The 22,093-nt window shown below is 33.4% G+C and overlaps 1 protein-coding gene across 1 annotated transcript; it reads right to left on the bottom strand.

Annotated features, from left to right (window-relative positions):
• Positions 1–3,291: 3,291 nt before the first annotated feature.
• On the bottom strand, positions 3,292–12,905 carry LOC113737927 (beta-glucosidase 12-like). The gene is made up of 13 exons (XM_027265067.2): positions 12,690–12,905; positions 12,166–12,235; positions 11,492–11,550; positions 11,221–11,296; positions 11,018–11,095; positions 10,839–10,926; positions 5,153–5,408; positions 4,938–5,053; positions 4,366–4,586; positions 4,208–4,239; positions 3,979–4,081; positions 3,755–3,863; positions 3,292–3,625 (listed from the first exon to the last, which is right to left on the bottom strand). The coding sequence occupies exons 1-13, from the start codon at positions 12,903–12,905 to the stop codon at positions 3,460–3,462; spliced, it is 1,590 nt and encodes a 529-aa protein (XP_027120868.1). The 3' UTR covers positions 3,292–3,459.
• Positions 12,906–22,093: the final 9,188 nt, after the last annotated feature.

The raw sequence follows: 22,093 nt of genomic DNA, 5'->3' as shown, positions 1-22,093 counted from the left end.
ATTTAATTTCATATTTATGAAAAGTTGAGAAGTCACACGTAGCCAGTTTTGTGTAATCTGAGGCAATCTTTACGTGCCGGTATATCAGATCAGTGCACAGATTCAAAGGAAACGTCACAATAAATATTGCACTTTCAATTGCCAGGATCGGATTACTTGTGTGTATTACTTGTTCTGTCTATAAAGAAAAAAAAAAATTGCCAGAGTCGGATAAGCAAGTGCCATTTTTATTTCTGTCAACTATAGCTCATCATTGTAGTATCTTAATTTTTCACTTAAGTTTTGTTCCAGTTCAACTATAACTACTTTTTTGTGTTAAATTAAAGGGATAATTTCAGAAATCTCCTTTGAGGTATCTCACAATTTCATTGAACACTCTTAAAATTTTACACTTACCTTTCTTGTCTATTTAAATGGATGATGCGAGCCTTAACATTGTAATAAAATTCTTTTAATTGGTATGCTTTTATAGAGAATGAGTTTTCTAATTATTTTTTTCCTTCTTAATCCTTTCTTTTATATTTTGTCAGCAAAACCATAGAACTATCAATTTTATCCCTAACTTCTATTATGACCAAATGGCAAATTGGAAATATTTTCTGATAATTTTGAATATGATACAATTTTTTTTATGAATTTCTTTTTGTGTCAAAATCCACAATAACTCAAAAGGAAAACAGCTTTAAAACACTACCAAACTATGGCACTTCCACAGCTCAAAAATTTCACAAACTGGCTTTAAACCACTATGAAACTTTGGTACTTCCACATCTCAAAAAAATTCACAAACTTTAAAAAATCATAGGGACACTTTCTTCTCCATCTTAGAAACAATCTACATCCCCATTACAGTAAAGTACCATAAAAAATAACTTATCATAGTGGTAAATTTATTGCCATAATTGATTACCAAAAAATAAATATGGGTATGAAAAACTTGAAATTTATTCCTTGTATATACAATTGTTTGGTTACTAAAATGGTCAAATCAAAGGAGGTAAATGTCATGTTTGAAATCTCAAAGAATCTCAGTGAAATTGTCAGAATTTCAGGGGAGGTTTATTAAACTATCTCTAATATATAAGTAAAGCCATTTGTTGAAACTCCCAAAATACTACTTTTTTTTATATTCTGGAGACGGTATTAATTTTCAAGTGAAGGAGGATATCAGTGCCTTTAATAAAAGGAAAACAAAAGCTAAATTAAGTTCAAATTCCAATCAAGCTTTATTTCTTTAGATCTTACAAGATTACTTCAGCTTCTTGAAACGTTAGTATTATCAACTGCTTGAAGTATTAGGTTTGCTTCGACTTGGTCATTGCTCCCAATCCTGACCAGAAAAATATAGATCAATTCATAAAAAAAAAGGACATTTGATCAAAGAATAAATTTGCCTAAATTAATTTCTGCGTGGAGCGATGGCATAGTCAAGTGATGATGCAATCAATTCGATCACCTTTTTCATATTTACTGCTACATGAGGTCACTTTTTTTTTGTTATAACTTATAACTAAAGAAAGTCAATTATAATTGAGTTCTTCTATAATTCGGGTCATCTTTTTGTCAGTTGTTGTTAATTTCTTTTCCAATTTCAGCTGAAATTTTCTCTCCACTTGGCTTTGTTATTGGTATTGTTCTGGTTCTTCTTCTGTTTGTCACTTGTTAGGTTGTAGATTTTAGATCGCAGGTTTTTTTGTTCTACTCTGCAGCTGTATCTGCTTGTGATTGATTAGTGCTTGAATCACCTTTAGACCCATTGAACTTAAATAATGGTTAAATTACCTCTTACCCCCTGCAGTTTAGTGTTTTGCCACATAACGCCCTTAAGGTTTAAAAACCTGAATATAACTCTCTCATGATTTAGATTAAAGTGTCATTGTTAGTTTTTACATCAAAACTAATGGCTAATGGTAAAAAGTCAAAGTTAAACTAACAAATTGACAAATTTACGCTTTCAATACTTCTTTTTCCCTCCAAATATAAAAAAGAAGAAATTGAAATAAAAATTGATACATAAGAATAAGAAAATACCCGTAATGATTTGGTTTCAAAGCCTATAATGATATTTGTAATAAAAACAGATTTGGAATTTTTATTCTTATTTATTTGTTTTGTTTTCCCTTTCATCTTTTTTATTTCTTATTTATTTATTTTTTATTTCCCTTCTATTCCTTTTATATTTGGAGAAAATTAAGATTTTGTAGGTCAAACTATAGGTTTTCAAAATCATCTCTTCTCTTTCCAAAAAAGAGAGAGAGAGAGAGAGAGTGAGAGAGAAAGAAAAGGAAAAAAAGAAAAAAAGTAGTGAAAAGGTGAATATGTCAATTTATTAGCTTGAATTTGACTTTTTACTATTGACCGTAAGTTTTAATGAAAAAACTAATGATAACTTTAACCTAAACCATGATATAGTTATATGTACGTTTTTAAACTATAGGAGAATTATGCGATAATGCAGCAAACCACAATGGATACCCTTGAATAAAAGGATAAGTATTACCTATATATTTGGTGTAAGATGGAGCACAGGAAATGAACCTAATCCAGGATTTGATGTCTTTAAATCTCGAGAATTTTGTACGGAAGCTTTTTTTATAGTCAATCATGGTAATATATTTGATTTGTAAGATCACGTTCCCATATTGGAGCATCAACAACATAAGCCACAAGAAATGTATTTCTCATGAAAAGACAAGGGCAAATTATATTTTACCCCCTATAATTTAATATTTTTGTACATAACTCCCTTATGGCTTCAAAAACTATACATAACTCCCTCATGATTTGGATTAAAGTGTCAAAATGACGGAAATAATCATTCGTAACGGAACCTTTAAAAATGTTGAAATTATCCTTGTTTAAAAATTAAAATAGTTGAAGTGACCAAAATATATAAATATAATATACATGACGCACTAACTTCATATGATTTTATGTTTTACCATAAAATTCCCTTATGATTTTCAAAATATATACATAACCCCCCTGTGGTTAATATATAATTTTCAACTTTACATAAGGTATTTTTGACATTTTACATGACTCTATTATGGATTGCAAATTCCGTTACTTTGATACTTCAATCCAAACTATAAGGAGGTTATGTATAGCTTGTGAAACTATGAGGGGTTATGTACAAAAATACTAAATCACAAGAAATAAAGTGTAATTTGCCAAAAAAAAAGGACTCGAAAATATTCATTTCTAAGAATATAATCAGAAACGAGAAACCGAAATTGGACATGCATGATGATTTGCATTTTCAATAGGATTGATAGAATCGAAAAGGAAAAAAGAAAAAATGGGATTGCTTACTATTCATGCCCATTTTCATTTATTCTGTAAATGAATCAAAATGAGAAAATTCTAACAAATTCCAGCTGATGTTGTTTTACACTTCTTCCCACTCGGATATAGAGCTAGGCACGGCCTTATGTGACAAATTCATGCGTAGACATTTTACTTGCGGAGGAACCTCTCAAACCAATAAGAAGAAAGTTTGCGAAATCTTTGCAAGGTTTTGTAGTCTACATAATTGATCCCAAAACGGACGGAATATGCATCAGACCATTCAAAATTGTCAATAAGTGACCAGCCATAGTATCCCTTCACTCTAACGCCATTGCTGCAAATTAAAAAAGAAAAAATGGGAAAACGAAAACCGAGTTAAAAAGGGTTAATTAAAATATCAGATATAATTACAGGAGCAAGTAATTTGTTTATGATCTTCATTGACGTATTTCAAGATACTTACCTGATTGTTTTTCGAAGAAATTGAAGGTGACGATAATAATATTGAATTCTAAAGTTGTCTTTAAGAGCTTGCTTAAGTGTCAATGTTTGATTGTCTTTCTCATCAACCCCTCAAGAAAGAGATAAAAATTGAGATTAATAGTGAGTTTATATATATATATATATATATATATATATATATATATAGGCAAAGAAAATAAGAAGTGGAAAAGAGTAGAAGAATACCATTTTCTGTAATATAAATGATTGGGTTCTTATATTTTCTTTTTATATAGATAAGAAGATCCCAAAGCCCTTTTGGATAAACATGAAGCCAATCTGAACCAGCCTGCATAATCAATTTTGAAATTTGTATAGAATTATTTGAATCGATTGCACAAATATCTTCTTTTGGTTAAAAATTAGACGGTCAAAATTTGGACAAAACATAGTTCTAAGGTACAAAAATAGTTACCTGTACACCGATAAGTTGCCCATTGCGCGACGCTGAAATAATAATATACGCCGTAATATTATTCAAAATCCATTGATAATAGTAGAGTACCCAAAAGCATAGGCATATTAGGTAGATTAAATGTAATAGTACATTTTTGGAAGTTGAACTCAACTTACCTGTTACGTTAAGTTGCCCGTCTGTGCTATAGCTTACGTTCACCTTATTTGGAGGAGATGCAAGATGGACAGCATAATTAGCTGTGTAGTAGTTTAAGCCAAGAAAATCATATGATCCTATCAATTTCTTAGATTGCTGAGGTCTGAATTTTGGAAGCCGATTGCCAACAAGAATTCTCATTGAAGGGGGATAATCACCATAGACCAAAGGATTCATGAACCTAAAACACATGCCAATTTTGAATAGGTGTCAATATGTTGTGTTTATTTTGTATTCTAAAGACACATCGATCATAAGCACACCAAAAAATGATGTGAGCCCGTTAGAAAATTTTTGTCATTATTACTCACTACCTAAATTGCATACAGAATAGCATAAAAATATTAATGTTCTTTGGAGGAAGTAATTTTAGTCCTAACTTTTTTCATGTATCCGTAAGAAGCAGAATGAAATCCTTTACAAACATTATTATGTTTTGTTGAATAGGTGCTAGCCCAAAAATATTCTTACGGGGGCTGCTTTGTACATTATTTGATGATCACCTTCTCGCAGAATAGTTTGGCGTACTTACCATCCAAACATGAAATCAAGGGCGCGAATGGCTGCTCGTTGATCAAGAGCTGAATTGGAAAATGGCACAAACCAGTCACTAACCAGTGTAATCCCAATTTTTCCTTTTTGGTGAGCCTAAAACAAATTCACACTTTAATCAGTAATAGGGAATTCAAAACTCAAAATTGATTATTAAGTTATTTATGAGTTAAAATCAAATATATAATGAGTAACCTGATACTTTGTCTTGTATAATTTGACTACATCAGCATGGGCCAAAAGTTGGTGGTGTGCCACCAAGTAGGGTTCAGTCCCTGAATTTCCACCTGTGCAATTATTGTTCTTCCAAGCAGAACATCGACCAGGGGCAAAGGCACCACTTTCATAACCAATTGTACTAAAGGTCCAAGGTTCATTAAATGTGATCCAATGTTTCACTCGATCACCAAACCTCTCAAAGCATAAGTTGGCAAAGTCGCGATAATCTTTTCTGCAAAGTACATAGCACCATCAAATGTAGAACCGGATGCATATCAAGTTTTACACTACGAATTACTCCCATTTGATTTATTACCTGTGGAAAGTTCATTTGGTGGCCGTATTTTATAAAGAATAATAATGGTTAAACTAAAGGCATTCCAAATTAAGGCTTTTGCTTGTGCACTATGCATTAGGACTTATCTTTCTTATGACTTAGGTCTCGTTTGGAGTCGCGATGCTTTTAATTAAAAAATATTTTTAGGTGCTAAAAGTACTTTTAAAATATTTAGTGAATATTAGGATTGATCTTATATACATTGTTAATGTATGCAATGCAACCATTAGATATATGACATGTGCAAATTTTGAATTTAAAATTTAAAATTCACTTATCTGTCATCCATCCAACTATAATAGTGTATACACTAATTATGTATATAAAATTTACTCTAAATATTATTCTATAAAGTTAAGAACAAAGTTTTTGGTGTTAAAAACACTCTTAGTAAAAGCTTTTAGAATAGCTTTTATGATTTAAAAAATAAAACATCAAATTTAATTATTTTATCCTATATTATGAACCAAATAAAGAGATAAACACTTTTAAAAATTTTGAAATTACATATTATCTAATATAATAAGTACTTATTGAACTATGTCTCTAAATAATATATTTAAAAGTACTTAAACTTTTAATAAGTACTTTTATTGAAAACTTTATTAAGGAGGTACTTTTAAATAAGCTATTGCAATCCTAATTGGGCCCTTAGAGTCGGGCGCCGAAGCTCTCTTCACCGTTACTGGATCAAATCTGTTCTGTTTTTGTGCGTTCTTCTCCTTTTTTTTTTTCTTTGATTGTTTTTCTCTTGTTTCTTTAGTTTTGTTGTGGTTTTCTTGTTCCCGTTGTAACCGCCCCTGTAGCTCTCAACGCCTGAAAATTTCTACGGCTTCGGCGTCTGCTACTAACGACCAGAGGATGGCGGCCCAAGTTCGTTGGGCAGACTTGAGTCGAAGTGGACAGCTTGCTGTCGTACTTGGTCAATTTAGTGACAATCATTTTTGTTAATAAGGATCCTCGCGTGCAACCCAGATCTTGGGGTCAAGTTGCTGGGCGAGTCCACAGGGGAATGCCTTGGCAATTTCGTCCGCCAAATCCTAATTGCCCTGTTCACGTAGCTACTGAGAAATAGTTCAAAGGAGATCGCGATTGCGGTTGCAGCGTGAATTGTTCTTATATCGGTTAGGCATAAAATGCAAATTTTGAATATTTAATATTTTGAAAATTATGAATAATATAAAGAAAATATAGTAAACAAAAATAATAAAAAAATTTGACAAAAGAAAATTTGTAAAATTAGTAAAGGGATGACTCAAGATAACTCGATCGTTTCTATCTGTGTAAAAAATTTCTCAACCGAGTTCTCAGCAGTCTATGTATCTCGGAGTCATTTCGTTCTAATATCGAAACATAGAGCTCCGTTCCGGTGATGACTCGTTTAAATCGTCTCTAGCTCAACTGAGTTTTGAACCATGAGAGAATGGGAAGCATGCAGTGGGTTTTACCCTAGGGTACTCTCCTCCCTATTCTGTGATGAAGAGATTTGTGGACTATCGATGGAAGGAATTAGGGCAGGTAGAGATTATCTCATTGCGCAATGGAGTCTTTATCTTCAAATTTGAGAATGAGGAGAGCAAATTACGTGATCTGGAAAGCTCACCTTTGTCATTGGCAAGCAAAATGCTATACCTGCGTCCATGGACTCTAAACTTGGATATAAAAAAGCGAGGATTTGGAGGTAATTCCAGTCTGGGTTCGTCTCCCACATTTGAAACGTCATTACTATACTGAAGCTGGGCTTTGTAAATTTGCCAGTTACCTTGGAAGCTGTTATACACTGATAAACAAACTGCCACTCAAAGTAGAGTTTCATATGCTAGAATTTGTATTGAATTCAGAGTTGATACTGGAAGACCATCTAGGATACCTTACATAAATGAATTTGGACGAATGGATTATCAGGAATTTGTTTATGAATGGGTTCCAGTGAACTGTGATAAGTGTAAGAAATTTGGGCATCATCATACTTCATTACCCCTGAATCTTAAACTTACCGCAAAATGGATGCCTAAAATGAAGCCAACAAAATGGAATGCGGATGGCAAGGAAACAAAATCGCCTGTGTTTGAGGAAGGAAAGCAGAATGCAATATTGGATGCTGGTTGTACGAGTACTATCTCTGAATCTAAGGCTCAGGAAAATGCTGGGGATCAGGGTTATACTGGAAATGAGGTAGTTGTTGGAGTTGTCAATGATGTATTAGATCATGAAGTGGCTGATATTGTGGAGAGCTCTCCAGACCAGGAAAGGATGTTGCTTACTAGAGAGAATTTTGACCAGAAACATTGGATGATGCAGAAGCATAGTGCAGTGGCTAGTAGCAGAAGAAAGGCAATAGAAGGTCAAAAAGCCAGGCAGAATATTGATGCTCCTTTACAGACAAGGAACACCTACAATCCCCTAGCTGAGGGGTAGAGATGGAGTCTACCAAACAAAATGCAGAATTAAAGGTTGAGAAATTCAGAAAAGGAGCCCGGAAGAAGGGAAGTACCAAACTATTTACCCTTTAATATGCAAATACTATTCTGGAATATTGCAGGATTGAATGACCTATTAAGCAATTGGAACTAAGAAAAATTGTAAATAGTACAAACTATGACATCATTGGTATTGTAGAGAGTAAAGTGAGGCTTTGTAACATCAATCATATTGCCTCTTTTTGTTTTCCTAGTTGGCAGTATATTCATAATGGTACTAAAACTAGTGTTAGCAAAGTTCTATTTTGTTGGAAACATAATGTCAATTGTACTATGATAGCCAAACGTGAGCAGACCATCTCTTGTTCTGTTGTACATAGGAATACTCAGTTCATGTTGACTATGGTATAGAGGAGAAATAAAGCAGCTATAGTCAAATATCTTCCAGAGTGATGCAGACAAAGGATCATTTTTTCACAAATACAACTATTGAGGTGAGAGCAACCTTTTGATACCGATCTTATCAGTAAAATAAAATTGTTAAGTGCTGAATATGCAAAAATGATAATGGTATCAAAAGAATACCAGGGTGAAAAATTGATAAAGATTGGTATAAAAAGGATGCAAAATGTCAGCATAAAATTGTTAACTGTTGAATACCAGGGTGCTTTTGTTGAAGGGAGGCAGATTGTGGACAATATATTGGTGATGCATGAACTAGTAAGGGGTTACAGTAGAAAAGGAGCAAAGCCTAGAGCAATCTTGAAAATTGACATAATGAAGACATATGATACATTAAGCTGGGAGTTTCTTTTTCACACTATGAAGCTAATGCAGTTCCTTGAAACATTTATTCTATGGGTAAAGAAATGTGTAGCCATGGCTTAATTTTTTATCACCTTAAATGGTGTTTTAACGGGATATTTTCATAGTGAAAGAGGATTAAGACAAGGAGATCCTATTTCTCCCTATCTTTTTCTTCTTGTTATGGAGGTATTTTCTATGCTTTTCACTGCTAATATCTCCAAGTCTAATTATGAGTACCATCCTAGATGCAAACATGGCCCGCTATATCATTCGATACCGATACGTATCGGCTGAGTCATAACTGGAACGGAGAGGATCAGTACAATACCGATCTCCGAATCGCAGATATTACTATATCCGTGACGACTCGCTCTGATGACTCTTGAATCGTCCTCTTTATTGCTGATGAGGATCAAACTGCCTGGTTAGCCAGCTCATCTGGTATTTTCACTGTCATGTTAGCATTGAAAATACTCAGACCTATTAGACAAAAGGTAAACTAGTACAAGGTGGTATGGAGCAAGGGTTACGTATTTGCATTTGTTCTATGGTTAGCTTGCAGAAGAAGGCTAAATACTAAAGAAAGAGTGAGGAAATGGGGGTATTGTTCAGGTAGTCCAGAATGTGTGCTATGTAGATGTACAGATGAAACCATTGATCATCTATTCTCTTAGTGTACCGTAGCTGTTGCAATTTGGCACAAGATACAGGCCTTATGCGCGGTATATACGGGTACTTACCCCAGGGTTGTTGAGCTTGAATGGATATGTCAACACTGGAAGTCTATATCCTTCGGTGATCAACTCAAAAGTTAAGCTCCTGCATGCAGAGTGTATCATGCATGGAGGGCAAGAAATTCTGCTATCTTTTGGCGTCGGTCTTTGTCTGCTGTACAAATTGTATCTAATATCATTACTGAGGTTCAAGGAGTGGTTGGGACTTGGAGAAGTGTGGCTAGAACCAAGACTAATTGGGACTTGGTGATGGAAGGGGAAGGGTCTCCCATGAATGTTTCGATAGTGTTTAGCTCATGTTCTGTATAGTGTAGCCTCTTGTTGTTAGCTAGGGAAGGATACTCTTGCATCTATTCAGGCTTCTTTGCTTGAGTTGCACAAACTTAAATGCTCTATCAATAAGTTTGATCTCTTTTGCTCAAATAAAAAAAAAAGTCATTAAAAGTGTTGAAAGCTCTATTTCAGGTATGTTATTATCTCTTGTCTCCTAGTTCTTGGACGAATAAGAAATCAAGCGGAAGATATAAAGGACTTTTTTTTTTTAAATTACCATGTGAGACGACTGTAGTAAATTTAGGAAAATTCACAGCTAATCTTGTATACAGTAAGAAGTTACGAAGGAAAATTCATGCTCCTTTTTTTTTTTTTTTTTGTAGAAATTTTTTTGCATAAAAAAATATGATAAAATTTTGGGAAACAATTTGGTGCAGTGCTCAGAATTTGAGTAACAAAATTGCAATTCTCCCCTGAAATTATACAAACCCTTCTTTAGGGTGTAAGTATAATTATTGAAATGTGAGGAGCGGTAATTATGTTTACTATGGTACTACGAAATCAACATACATTGTATTTGTTTGTTGAATCATTTATTTCTTGCTTTTCTGCTAAACTGTGTTTTGTTGATGTGTTATATGCGTTGATTTGTTATTGCTTCTTAACTGAGTTTGGATTAGTTGTTTTTTGGTGTATTTTTGAAAAACTTTACTGTAACAATATCTATGAAAACAAGTTTTTCATGTATAATAGTATAGTAATACACAAATAAAAATAATTATATAAAATACAAAAAAAAAACAATTTCAAAAATTTCAAAAACACAAAAAAAAACCTCAAAAACACCAAAAATAGCCTCAAAAAACAATCTCATCTACAATAAAAAATTTTTACTTACATTACTACAGTAAAATATTTCAAAAATAGCTCCAAAAACGGCTAATCCAAACGTAACCTTTTTTTGAGATTTTTTTGAATTGTTTTATTTGTGTATTATTATAATATTGTATTTGAAAAGCTTGTCTTTTAAAAAGGGGGAAATCCAAACAGATTAATATAGCAATATTATATGAAGAGGGATCAAGACTCACACAATCTTAGGACTCAAAAAACCGCCGTACTCTTCTTCTAAAGCCTGGGGAACGTCCCAGTGGAAAATTGTCACAGTTGGTGTTAAGCCTGTACAAATGGAACTTTGATAAGATGAATGCATAGACCGTTAAGAAGATCATATGGAAAGAGAAGCCTTGCGTTTTTTAATGTTATATACCATTAGCCAGAAGTTCGTCTATGAGCTTATTGTAATACTGAATCCCTTTCTCATTTATTCCTTTGCTAGTCTTGCCATCTGCAAATTAAATCATTGTAAAGTTTAGTAATAGTATGTCATCAAATTCAACTTGAGCTTCATTTCTTGGATAATTAGTGGGCCAAAATTATAGCGTAATTAAGATTTATTCACTGATGCCTTACCAGGAATTACTCTACTCCATGCAATTGAGAAGCGATAAGAATCTCCATTCATTTCCTTTAAGAGCTTGATATCATCCTGTCATATGATCATAAAGATAAAATTGTAGAAATGAACTTTTGCCAAAAAAAAAAAAAAGTAATGATAAACAGTAATAATCGATTATTCTTGCTGGTTTTTTTTAGCTTATTCTGCCTGTATCATATCTGTATTACTACTGTTTAATTTTTCTTTAACAAAAAAAAAAAAAAAAAAAGATTTGACTTGCATTACTTTATATCGATGGTAGGAGTCTGTTGCCACATCACCATTACTGCCATTTGCAATTTTACCTGGTACTTTCAGAGTGACGTTGGTCAGACTAGATTATCAGTACTTTAGACATATTGCATTGAAAAACACTTGATTATGATGTTAAATAAATTGGAAATGGTATAAAAAAATATTCACAAAAGCATAAGAAATCTCACCGCATAGACCAATACTATTATTAAATAGTATTTAATACGACAAACAAAAGTACTAATTACAACTTAAAACAGAGAAATGTACAGTTTTACTTGCAAGAAGATATAGACAAAAGTTGATTAACCTTGGAATGTAAGTCACTGAAAAAAATTTTCGATTATGTACAAAATGCAAAATACCACTTAATTAGCCTCATATAGCACTTAATTTCTATAGTAATTTAATTTAACATCCTATCCGATTCCAACTCATGTAGAAAGCAAAGCTTCAAACACTATGAGAAGAGGAGTCCATATGAACAGAAAAAATTTGGTGTCAATCAAAAGGATTGTTGACCATAATTTTGTAGAAAACATATATGAACAACAAAATGACCGGGAACATTCAAATGCCTCAAACCCTTTTTTTTTTTTTTTTCTTAAATGCCTCAAACCTTAAACATAGAAGAGAAAGGTTTACTGGTTAGAGAAAATGTAGACCTGGAAATTTGTGCGTGAAAATATCCCAATTGCTAGGACCTTTTCCGTCAATGTTCCAAGCACCTTCAACCTATATGAAATGAAGAAAGTCAGTCATTCCATTCCTGTGTGTGCTCCAACAAGATAATAATCCGTAGTTCCGTTCTAAACTTCTTAGCGACAACGGAGGGATACTCATAGTCGTCTAATCATCTACTCTTTTACTTCCAAATTCAGAATTCCAACTACAGAAAAGGATCAAGGTGCAATAAATAAAATACATTAAATGAACACAAAAAATAAAAAATTTTAACTGCACTGGTCAAAGCATCACAAATATTTTAGGATATCCAAAAATGAGAAACATGGCTGGCATCATGAAATCAACTACTAAATATCTGTGAAAGCCTTAATGTAGTGGTGAAGTTTGAAATCCTAAGAATTAGTGATTTTGGATTTAAATCGCTTACCACTTTTCTGTTTCTTAAATTCCATCCTTGATGAAAAAAATTAAGAAAACAATGCTAAATAAATAGATTGCAAACCTGATAAGCAGAAGTTGCAACCCCAAAGACGAACCCTTTGGGGAAACTGCTCCGGTTGAGTACATCTATACCAAAGCTTGGCGATAATGGGGCATCACCACGGTCAATTTTGTGCAAGCCACGAGCCCTTGCGGACACTCCATGGGCAAAGGCATTTGCCCCATGCACATGGAAAATGACTAGAAGTACAAGAAGGATATGCCCTAGGAATTCCATGGCTTGTTTTACGTTTGCAAATAGCTACTCGAGCATAAGGTTTATACAGGGAAGGAGATCCCAAGAAATTCCAGGGCTTGTTTTTACGTAGCTTTCATTTAATGGCACATGCAAAACCGATGCACAAGCACGAAAGTCCAAATGGAAAAGACAATTGAGAAGCTTATGTGCAAGAAGTTAACACAAATTTTTCTAATGTAAATAATTACTTGTCAAGAATCCAATTTCTTTTACTACAAGCCATTTCAGTTTTCAAGAACTCTATGCCAAATGACCGTTAAGTAGTGACTGTTTTAATAATTCTTTATATCTAAGTCCTTATCAAGTAGGGAAAATGCATTTTTCATCCCCAATGTTTGGGGTGCTGGACAATTTCAGCCCTAAAATTTTAATCAAAATCCATTTCATCCTCGTATTTTTATAATTGTGATCAATTTCATCCCTAAAGTTTCATACAAACGCATTTCATCCTCACAGTTTCATAAATTTGACCAATTAAGGACAATTGAATGATTGTTAACCAATTTGAATGGAATATCATCACATGACTAGCATTTCCTGTTAATAATTGTATTATTTATACTTAATTCAGTCATTGATTAAATTATATAAATAATAATGAGTGTGTTCGAATAAGAAACTATTTTTTTAATTTGTGATATGATATATGTGAGATAAAAAAAAATAGATTAGATGATAGATAGACAACTTGAAAAACATGTATATGATGCAATAAAACAAAGTTTTGCAAATAAATGACAATCTAAACAATTATTTCTTTCAGTTTAATATTTTTCTTCAATTGGTTGCAATGGAATTGTTTGAAAAATTTGTCCAATTGGCTACAATTGGGTTATTTCTTCTCCACAACTTCATTTCCTTTCGATCTTTTTGTTCAATTTGTGATGAAGAAGAGAATAATGGTGGCTAAAATTTTTTTATTTTTTAAACAAGAAAGTGAATTAAAAAACAAATTTTGAGGATTTTGTTGGTCCAATGTTTTTTGTATTTTACTAACTGACATTCCTTGGTCAAATGATGACATTCCAATAAATCCACTTTTCATCCCTACACTTTTAACTAGAGACCCAACTTTTCGACAGAATACATTTAGTACACGAATTAACAATTTCTGGCCACATTTAGTCCAAAAACAGTAAATTGCTCAATTTGGATGGAGAAGGCCATGTATGTATCATGTGGCCATCAACAAAAAGTAAAATATCAGTCTAAACCAATGAAACAAAACCCACCATTTTATTCTCTCTTACCTTCGTCGCTTTCCTTCTCCAAATTTCCCCTTTTCACACCGATTTACAATTTCCATCCTTAAACCCTAGCTTCCAAATCTACAATCTACCAAGAAATGGAGTAGAGTTAATGGAGTAATCCACCATATCAAGCAGCAAAACTTCATCTTCAATTCGTACTTGCCCTAAAATTTCTCAAATTGAGCAATTTACCTTTGTTTTAACTAAATGTGGCTAGAAATTGTTAATTTGTGTACTAAATGTGTTTTGTCAAAATATTTGGGGACAAAATGTGTCTCTAACTCAAAATTTAGGAACGAAAAGTGGATTTTTCCCTTATATAGAATCCAAAAATGACGTGCAGCTTGTGATAACATATTGTTTGGTGCAATCTATTGGAAAGAATAGTTCTGCTAGAGGAAAAATCCACTTTTCGTCCCTAAACTTTGAGACAGGGATACATTTCATCCTCAAACTTTTAGACGCACCACATTTAGTACATGAATTAATTATTTTTTGCCGCATTTAGTCCAAAAACGGTAAATTGATTAATTTGGATGGAGAAAGTCACGTTTGACATGTGACCGTTAAGTAAAAATAATTTCTCAGTCAAAATTAACGGCCACGTCAAACTTCTCCATCCAAATTGAATATTTTACCGTTTTTAGACTAAATGTGGTCCAAAATAATTAATTCATGTACTAAATATGGTGCGTCTAAAAGTTTGGGAACAAAATGTGTCCCTAACTAACAGTTTAAGGACGAAAAGTGGGTTTTTCCCCTTCGAATTGCTTGACAATCCATCAATTGTCCTTAATTAGTCAAATTTATGAACTTATAAGGATGAAATGTGTTTGCATCAAACTTTAAGGATGAAATTGGTAAAAATTATAAAACTATGAGGATGAAATGTGTTTTACTTGAATCTTTAGAGATGAAATTATCCAACACCCAAACAATAGGGATGAAAAGTGCATTTTTCCCTTATCAAGTAAATTCTCGGTCGATAATGCACTAAGTATTGTTTGCTATTTTTTGCTTATTTTTGGTGGAAGTGTATGATTTTTACCCTTCAGATTTATATATAAGGGAAAAGGATATCCTTTCTCATTTTTTTCATTTTATATTTTTTAAAAAGAAAAAAGCTTAGGAGGAAGAGGGATCACCTCATTCCAAAGTTAAAGTTAACTACTTGCTATATACAGTTAAAGTTAAAGTTAACTACTTGCTATATACACTGACTATCAATGTGTGGCTATTACTTCCTTCACAAGTAGACCGAACTTTTCTTTTATAAGCTGATCCACTTCGGGTAATTGATCAAAATATTGTTAGATGATAGAAAAAAGTCGGTCAAATATGGTGGCTTGGCTGATTGGTATCAATATATGCCTATCGTGCCATCTTGGCACGACGGGCAATTTTTTTAAACAAGCTTTCTGGCCCATCGAGCCATATAGGAGCGACGGCCAGAGAATGCAGAAAATTTTTTTTTAATCTTTCCAGCCATCGCGCCATGTAGGATCGATGGCCAGAGAATTCAGAAATTTTTTTTAAAAAAAAATTCTTCGGCCGTCACGCCATTCAGAAATGTTTTTTTAATCTTTCTACAATTCAGAAAAAAAATTTCTTTTAAAAATTATTTAAAATCAAAACTTTTAAAAACAATTCAGACAGTCCGACAAAATTTTAAAAACAAACACTGGTCTCGCGTAGCATTTTAAAGGATGCTAGGTTTTAAAATTTTGATCCATTTGTTAAAGGATTTAGGGGTTTCTTAAAGAATTAATTTTTACCATTTTAGCTAGGCCAAGGGTAAGGGCAAGAAAACGACGAGGCATCGATATTATTTTGTTTTCGACAATGTTTTATATCTCATCCATTTAATGCATTCCACACAATCTTGACATTTAATTTAATTTAGTTGCCTACTTTTTCTGTTTAATCCAATCACTTTCAATTTGAATAACATTTAAATATTTTAAAAATAGAGAAGTACAAGTTATTTTATTAAACCCTATAATTGGATAGAAGGGTCCCTATAGGATAATACCTACAAAACAAATAAGTACTAGTTATTTTATGGCTATTTTAATTGATTAAATTATTTAAACTAATTATCGTATACCAAATAATGACACACAAACAATTCTTCATTTCTACAAATATGTTATTAATCTTTTTATATGATTGCATTTTATATGAAAATTTAAATATAAAAATTGCAATTCGTGTTGTAATTTTTCATTTTTTAAGACAATTACGGCTCCTTTAACATTCTATCGGAATTATAGATAATAAAGTTAAAATTAACAAATCATAATAATATTAAGCAATACTTCCATCCATTATGCAATCACTTAAACTTAAATCATATTATTAAACCATTTTCTAAATTTAACAAGCATAATAATTAAACATGTTATATAACTTAAACTTGCTAAAATGGTAAACCTTAATTCTTTAACGAACCCCTAAATCATTTAACAAATGGATCAAATTTTTAAAATCTAGCATCCTTTAAAATGCTAAAATGCTACGCGAGGCCAGTGTTTGTTCTTAAAATTTTGTCGGACTGTCTGCATTGTTTTTAAAAATTTTGATTTTAAATAATTTTTAAAAGAAAAAATTTTTCTGAATTGTAGAAAGGTTAAAAAAAACATTTCTGAATGGCGTGACGACCGAAGGTTTTTTTTTTTTTTTAAAATTTCTGAATTCTCTGACCGTCACTCCTACATGGCGCAACGGCTAGAAAGATTTAAAAAAAAAATTTCTGCATTCTCTAGCCGTCGCTCCTATATGGCGCGACGGCCAGAAAGCTTTTTTTTAAAAAAAATTGATGGCACGACGAGCATATATTGATACCAATCAGCCAAGCCACCACATTTGACTAACTTTTTTGTCATCTAACAATATTTTAATCAATTAGCCAAATTCTTCATCTACTACAGTCTGCAATACTTGACGCTTGTGATTGGTATTTATTGTTCCTTTAGAACTTGATATGCCCGATCAACCTGCAAAACAAAAGTCAAAGAAAGAGAAGTAAAGTAATTTTGGCTAGGTGGGGCGTGGACTAGGTCGCTCTCTTAAGACGATTCGCGCCCCTCTCGGGATTATGCCCGGTGTAGAAGGTTGATGGCACGTTGTCTCTGGGGTACAACAGCCCAGCCTATGCTGTTGCTTCTACTAAATCTACACAATTTAGAGAAGCTAAAGCTCTTCTCAACACCTAACTAATGTCCAATAGAAGTGAGAGGAAGATAGTTTTTTGAGATAGCAAGAAAAGTGTCTAAAACTTGGTTGATAGTGGCCTCTATTTATAGGCTAGAATTTTAGGAGTATTAGAATACCACCATTAAATGGAATAAATGTGTCATATTTTCAGTTACAAAATTTGAAAAGGTCTAAGTCATTGTATAATAGTCAAAATTTAATAAATCAATTCTTAAAACCTAATCATCACATAGGTTACAAAAAACAAGACATAAATCTCATAAGTTACATTTTTAATGGTGATCTTGTAACTGAAAATTCATTTCAAAATTTGTAACTCATAAGTTACATTTTTAATGGTCATTTTGTAACTGAAAATTCATTTCAAAATTTGTAACTCATTGTATTTGAATTCAAAATAAGCATGTGAATGAATTCAAAATAATAATGATCTTTTTTATTAAAATATCCAACAGTTTTCCCATGAAATCATCTTGGGAACACTCCAACACAGTTTTCAGAGTAATTACACAAGAAACAGTAAGTAGCTTTTTTTGTGCAAGAATGGGAATTTACAAAAAGTTGAAAAACTGAATCAAGATATCAGAGACCGGCTAATTTTGTCATAGTTTACAAACGATATGTCGAATTTTACCTAGGAACGATTATCCTATAAAAAGATCATCCAATTTGCTCGCAAATTCTCAGATAAAATCCTTTAAAAACAACTTCAAAGGTTTTTGAGATGTCTCAATTACATTGCAGACTTTATCCCCGATCTCAATAACCTAGCCAAATCTTTGTATGATAGACTCAAAAAATTATCACCCTTGTGGACAGACAAACATACTCACATAATCCGCCAAATTAAAGCCGAAATGAAATTCATTCCTTGTCGTTCTCTCCCTAATCAAGCAATCCTTAAAATAGTTGAAACTGATGCCTCAGATACATGTTATGGTGGCATACCAAACAATCTAAAGATGGCAAAGAACAAATTATTGCCTTTACCTCTAAACATTGGAATAATTCCCAACAAAACTATTCTACTATTAAAAAAGAAGTTTTAGCTATTGCTTTATGTGTTTCAAAATTTCAAGGAGAGTTATTAAACCAAAAGTTTTTATTAACAGTAGATTGTAAATTAGCAAAACATATTTTAGAAAAAAATGTTAAAAACCTTGTCTCGAAACAGATTTATACTAGCTGGCAAATAATTTTATCAATCTTTAATTTTGAGATTGAATATATTAAAGAGTCCTCAAACTCGTTTCCTAATTATCTAACTCGTGAAGTCTTGTAGAGAAAATAATGACCAGAAAGAAAAAGCAATAGCAGCAGCCTTAGAGGCCCAAGAAACTTCACTTTGTCACTTGATAAACCCACAAAACCCCGATTCAAACTCACCAAGCTCCTCAAATTCATCCCAAACATCCAAAAAGGTTGAGAAACAACCCATGATTGAAATATTTCCAACTGACCCAAAACCTATACGAGCCAATAGCCTGGTACAACCCCTATTTTCTCTTCCATTAAAATCATGGGTTGATATGGTTGAAGAAGAGGAACAAAAGCACTTTTATTTTTTTTGTCGAAACGACAGAATTCCTATAACCTAATCTATCCTAATCTAGGGGGAAAGGAAGGAATCGAAGAAAGTCAATTAAGACTGCCACCTAAAGTGACAATTTGATGGGAGCCAAGGATTGAACCCCTGACCTCCCACCCCACCAAGAGTGGTGGTGGCCACTGAGCTAGAGCTCTATGGTTGAGGAACAAAGGCACTTGCTTATCTAAACCTTAAGCAATTTGGTACTCTCAGTCCAAGTTGTCAACAATAATTAAAACCCCCTGCTCCAAATATAGGAAAACAATTGTCCAAACAAAAATCATTTAAACCAACCATCCCTAGCAACTACTTTAAAACAAATTCATTCATGAACCTCATCCTAACTGAGCTAGATCTACAAAATGACCCAAACAAATTTGCCAAATCTATTATCCCTCCAAACCATCATTTTGTACTTCAAACAGTAACTGAAACCCTAAAATACTACAAAGTTATCTTGACAGATTCCCAGTCTATAACATAAACTTATCTTGACAGATTCCTAGTCTATAACCTTCAAACCTCATGACAGAGAATTAAAAGACAAGAATGGTAATCCCATAGAAAAAAGACAACAATGGTAATCCCATAGTCAATACCCATTCTTGGGCACAAATTCCCAAAGTTATTAGGCCCTTTGAATAGGGAATCAACCTAAGTTGACCTAAACCATTCACAATTCCTTTTAATCCTCTTGGATAAACCTATTGGGATTATAAGGCATCTTCGTTTCATACCTTTTCATTACAAAATGAACTAAACCAGCATTCACACCTACTCTATTTTATGAAGACAAAGAAGTACAATTTCCTTGCCTGGTTTGTAACCTGGTGGAATGCACACTGACCAAACCTGCAGATACTCGCACCAGATGTGAAAGAAGGTTACCAACTAATTTGAATCACCAAGCAATTATATTCTCACCAGCCTACACTAGTCTTCAATCTTTTCTGTAGCATGGGTATATCAGTAGAAGTATGAATATCTCAAACAAACCCAATTTCTTCCAATCCTTATCTGATAGGAGTATACGAAATTGTGGCCAGCATTTACAAAAGACTTCATTCAACCAACAAACATTCAAGCATGGTTTGAAAAGAATCCAAAATCAATCAAATCAAGAGATCTACAAACAAGCCAGTTTTTGCAGCAGAAGTCTATAACAGTAGCAAACCTAGCCTCAATTACGGATAAACAAGAATATGTCCAACAACTCCAACAAATCTTTTTTCAATTACAATCAGAAGGAAAACCACAAGTACCTAAACAAGAACCAGCTGTTATGAATTTTCTCACAAATTTAATAAGTTGTACAAACAATAAACAATTGTAAACAGTAATGTTGAAAATCACAATAGAGATCCGTCAAGATACTGTGCAAACATGACAGTAAAAACTATATTGTACACTGTAGCGCACATTGTAGCAACACTATAGGTAATATATATTGTAGCAAGTACTGTTATAAAACAAAAATTTTGCTATAAATACCCCTCAAACTCACCATTTGATGTGGTGTTTTTGCAAGGAATTTTGGAATATATTTTGGGGTATTTTTTAAAATTAAAAAAATTTTAAAGTCCTTTTTAAAAATTAACACTATCACTCAAAACTACCACCACCCCCATCCACAATAGCCACCACCTCCTTTTTCCTTCTTTCTCCTCCCCCTCTCTCTTCCTCGCCACCCGCCGCCCCTCCCTTCCCCACTCTAATCTAGCTTCAACTAGATTGTGATAGGGAAGAGGGGAGGGGCCAGATCAGGAGATTTGATGTGGTGTTTTTGCAGGGAATTTTGGAATATATTTTGGAGTATTTTTTAAAATTAAAAAAATTTAAAGTTCTTTTTAAAAATTAACACTACCACTCATAACTGCCACCACCCCCATCCACAGTAGTCACCACCTCCTTTTTCCTTCTTTCTCGTCCCCCCCTCTCTTCCTCGCCACCCCCCGCCCCTCCCTTTCCCCCCCTCCCGATCTGGCCCCTCCCCTTCCCTCCCCTCTTCCCTATCACAATCTAGTTGAAGCTAGATTAGAGTGGGGAAGGGAGAGGCAGGGGTGGCGAGAAAGAGAGAGAGGGGAGGAAGAAAGGAGGAAGAAAGAAAGAAGAGGGAGGAGAAACAAAGAAGGAGGGGGTGGTGGCAATGGTGGGTGGGGTTGGTGGGTGATGATAGGTGGAAGATATTGTAAAATTTAATTTTTTAAAATGTTTTTGTATATTTGTGAGTTGTATTTTATATGTTGTATGGATAAGGTGTTTTGGAGTTGTTTTTGTTCATATATTATTATAGCATTATATTTGAAAAGCTAGTTTTTGAAAAATACTTGAATCCAAACAGAGCCACAATTCCTTCAACTCACTTCTCTCTAAGGTGAAGAAATCCTCCTCCTTCTCTCTAAAATACAAACTCGTTTAGACTTTAAACTTGGGAGGAAGCTTCAATCAACAATCAAGCAAGTTTTGACGTTGTAAGCTCCTAAACTCTAATCTTCAATAAACTTCATTTGAACATATATTATTGTCTTGTGAATGGTCGACTAAGCCGCATATATACTCTTGTTCTTGAAACTTGCTGGACACGCGCGTGCATTCAAACTCTGCTAATTTGGATGATTTCTGTCCAAGTTTCAAAGAAATCCAAAGTACAAGGGGATTATGTGAGGGTTTTTAAATAATGAGGAGGCATCGTGACCGAACCCCAAAACATAAGGGGGTTTTTGTATTTTACCCTTTCTACAATTCTTCTGCCATGCTGTCTACGGAGTGATACTAGTAGTATACCTTAAAATTACTGCTCAGATAAATGCTAATCTTGCTAGATCCATTTAGATAAGGAACTAAAGCAACTATTTTCTCTTGGTAAATGCTCTTCCAAAAAGACAAACAGCTTAAGGAAATTAACAAAACCCAAATGGTGAAAGGGTAGGTTGAAATGCTGTTATTTCTGCTATTTTGTACCGAAGGCGCGAAGCCGAGAAGAGAGACCTGGTTTGATTACTGGAAGATTGGGGACGAAGGCGCGAGTTTGGATCACGCTTTACTTCGCCAAGAAGCAGTGCATGCGTGAAGCTTTGGCTCAAGCTATCACTTTCCATTTGCTCACTTTTCAC

This window comes from Coffea arabica, chromosome 1c (assembly GCF_036785885.1).
Source record: "Coffea arabica cultivar ET-39 chromosome 1c, Coffea Arabica ET-39 HiFi, whole genome shotgun sequence".
NCBI lineage: Eukaryota > Viridiplantae > Streptophyta > Magnoliopsida > Gentianales > Rubiaceae > Coffea > Coffea arabica.
Note: the sequence above shows the minus strand (reverse complement) of the source record. Positions and strands in the feature narration are given on the sequence as shown.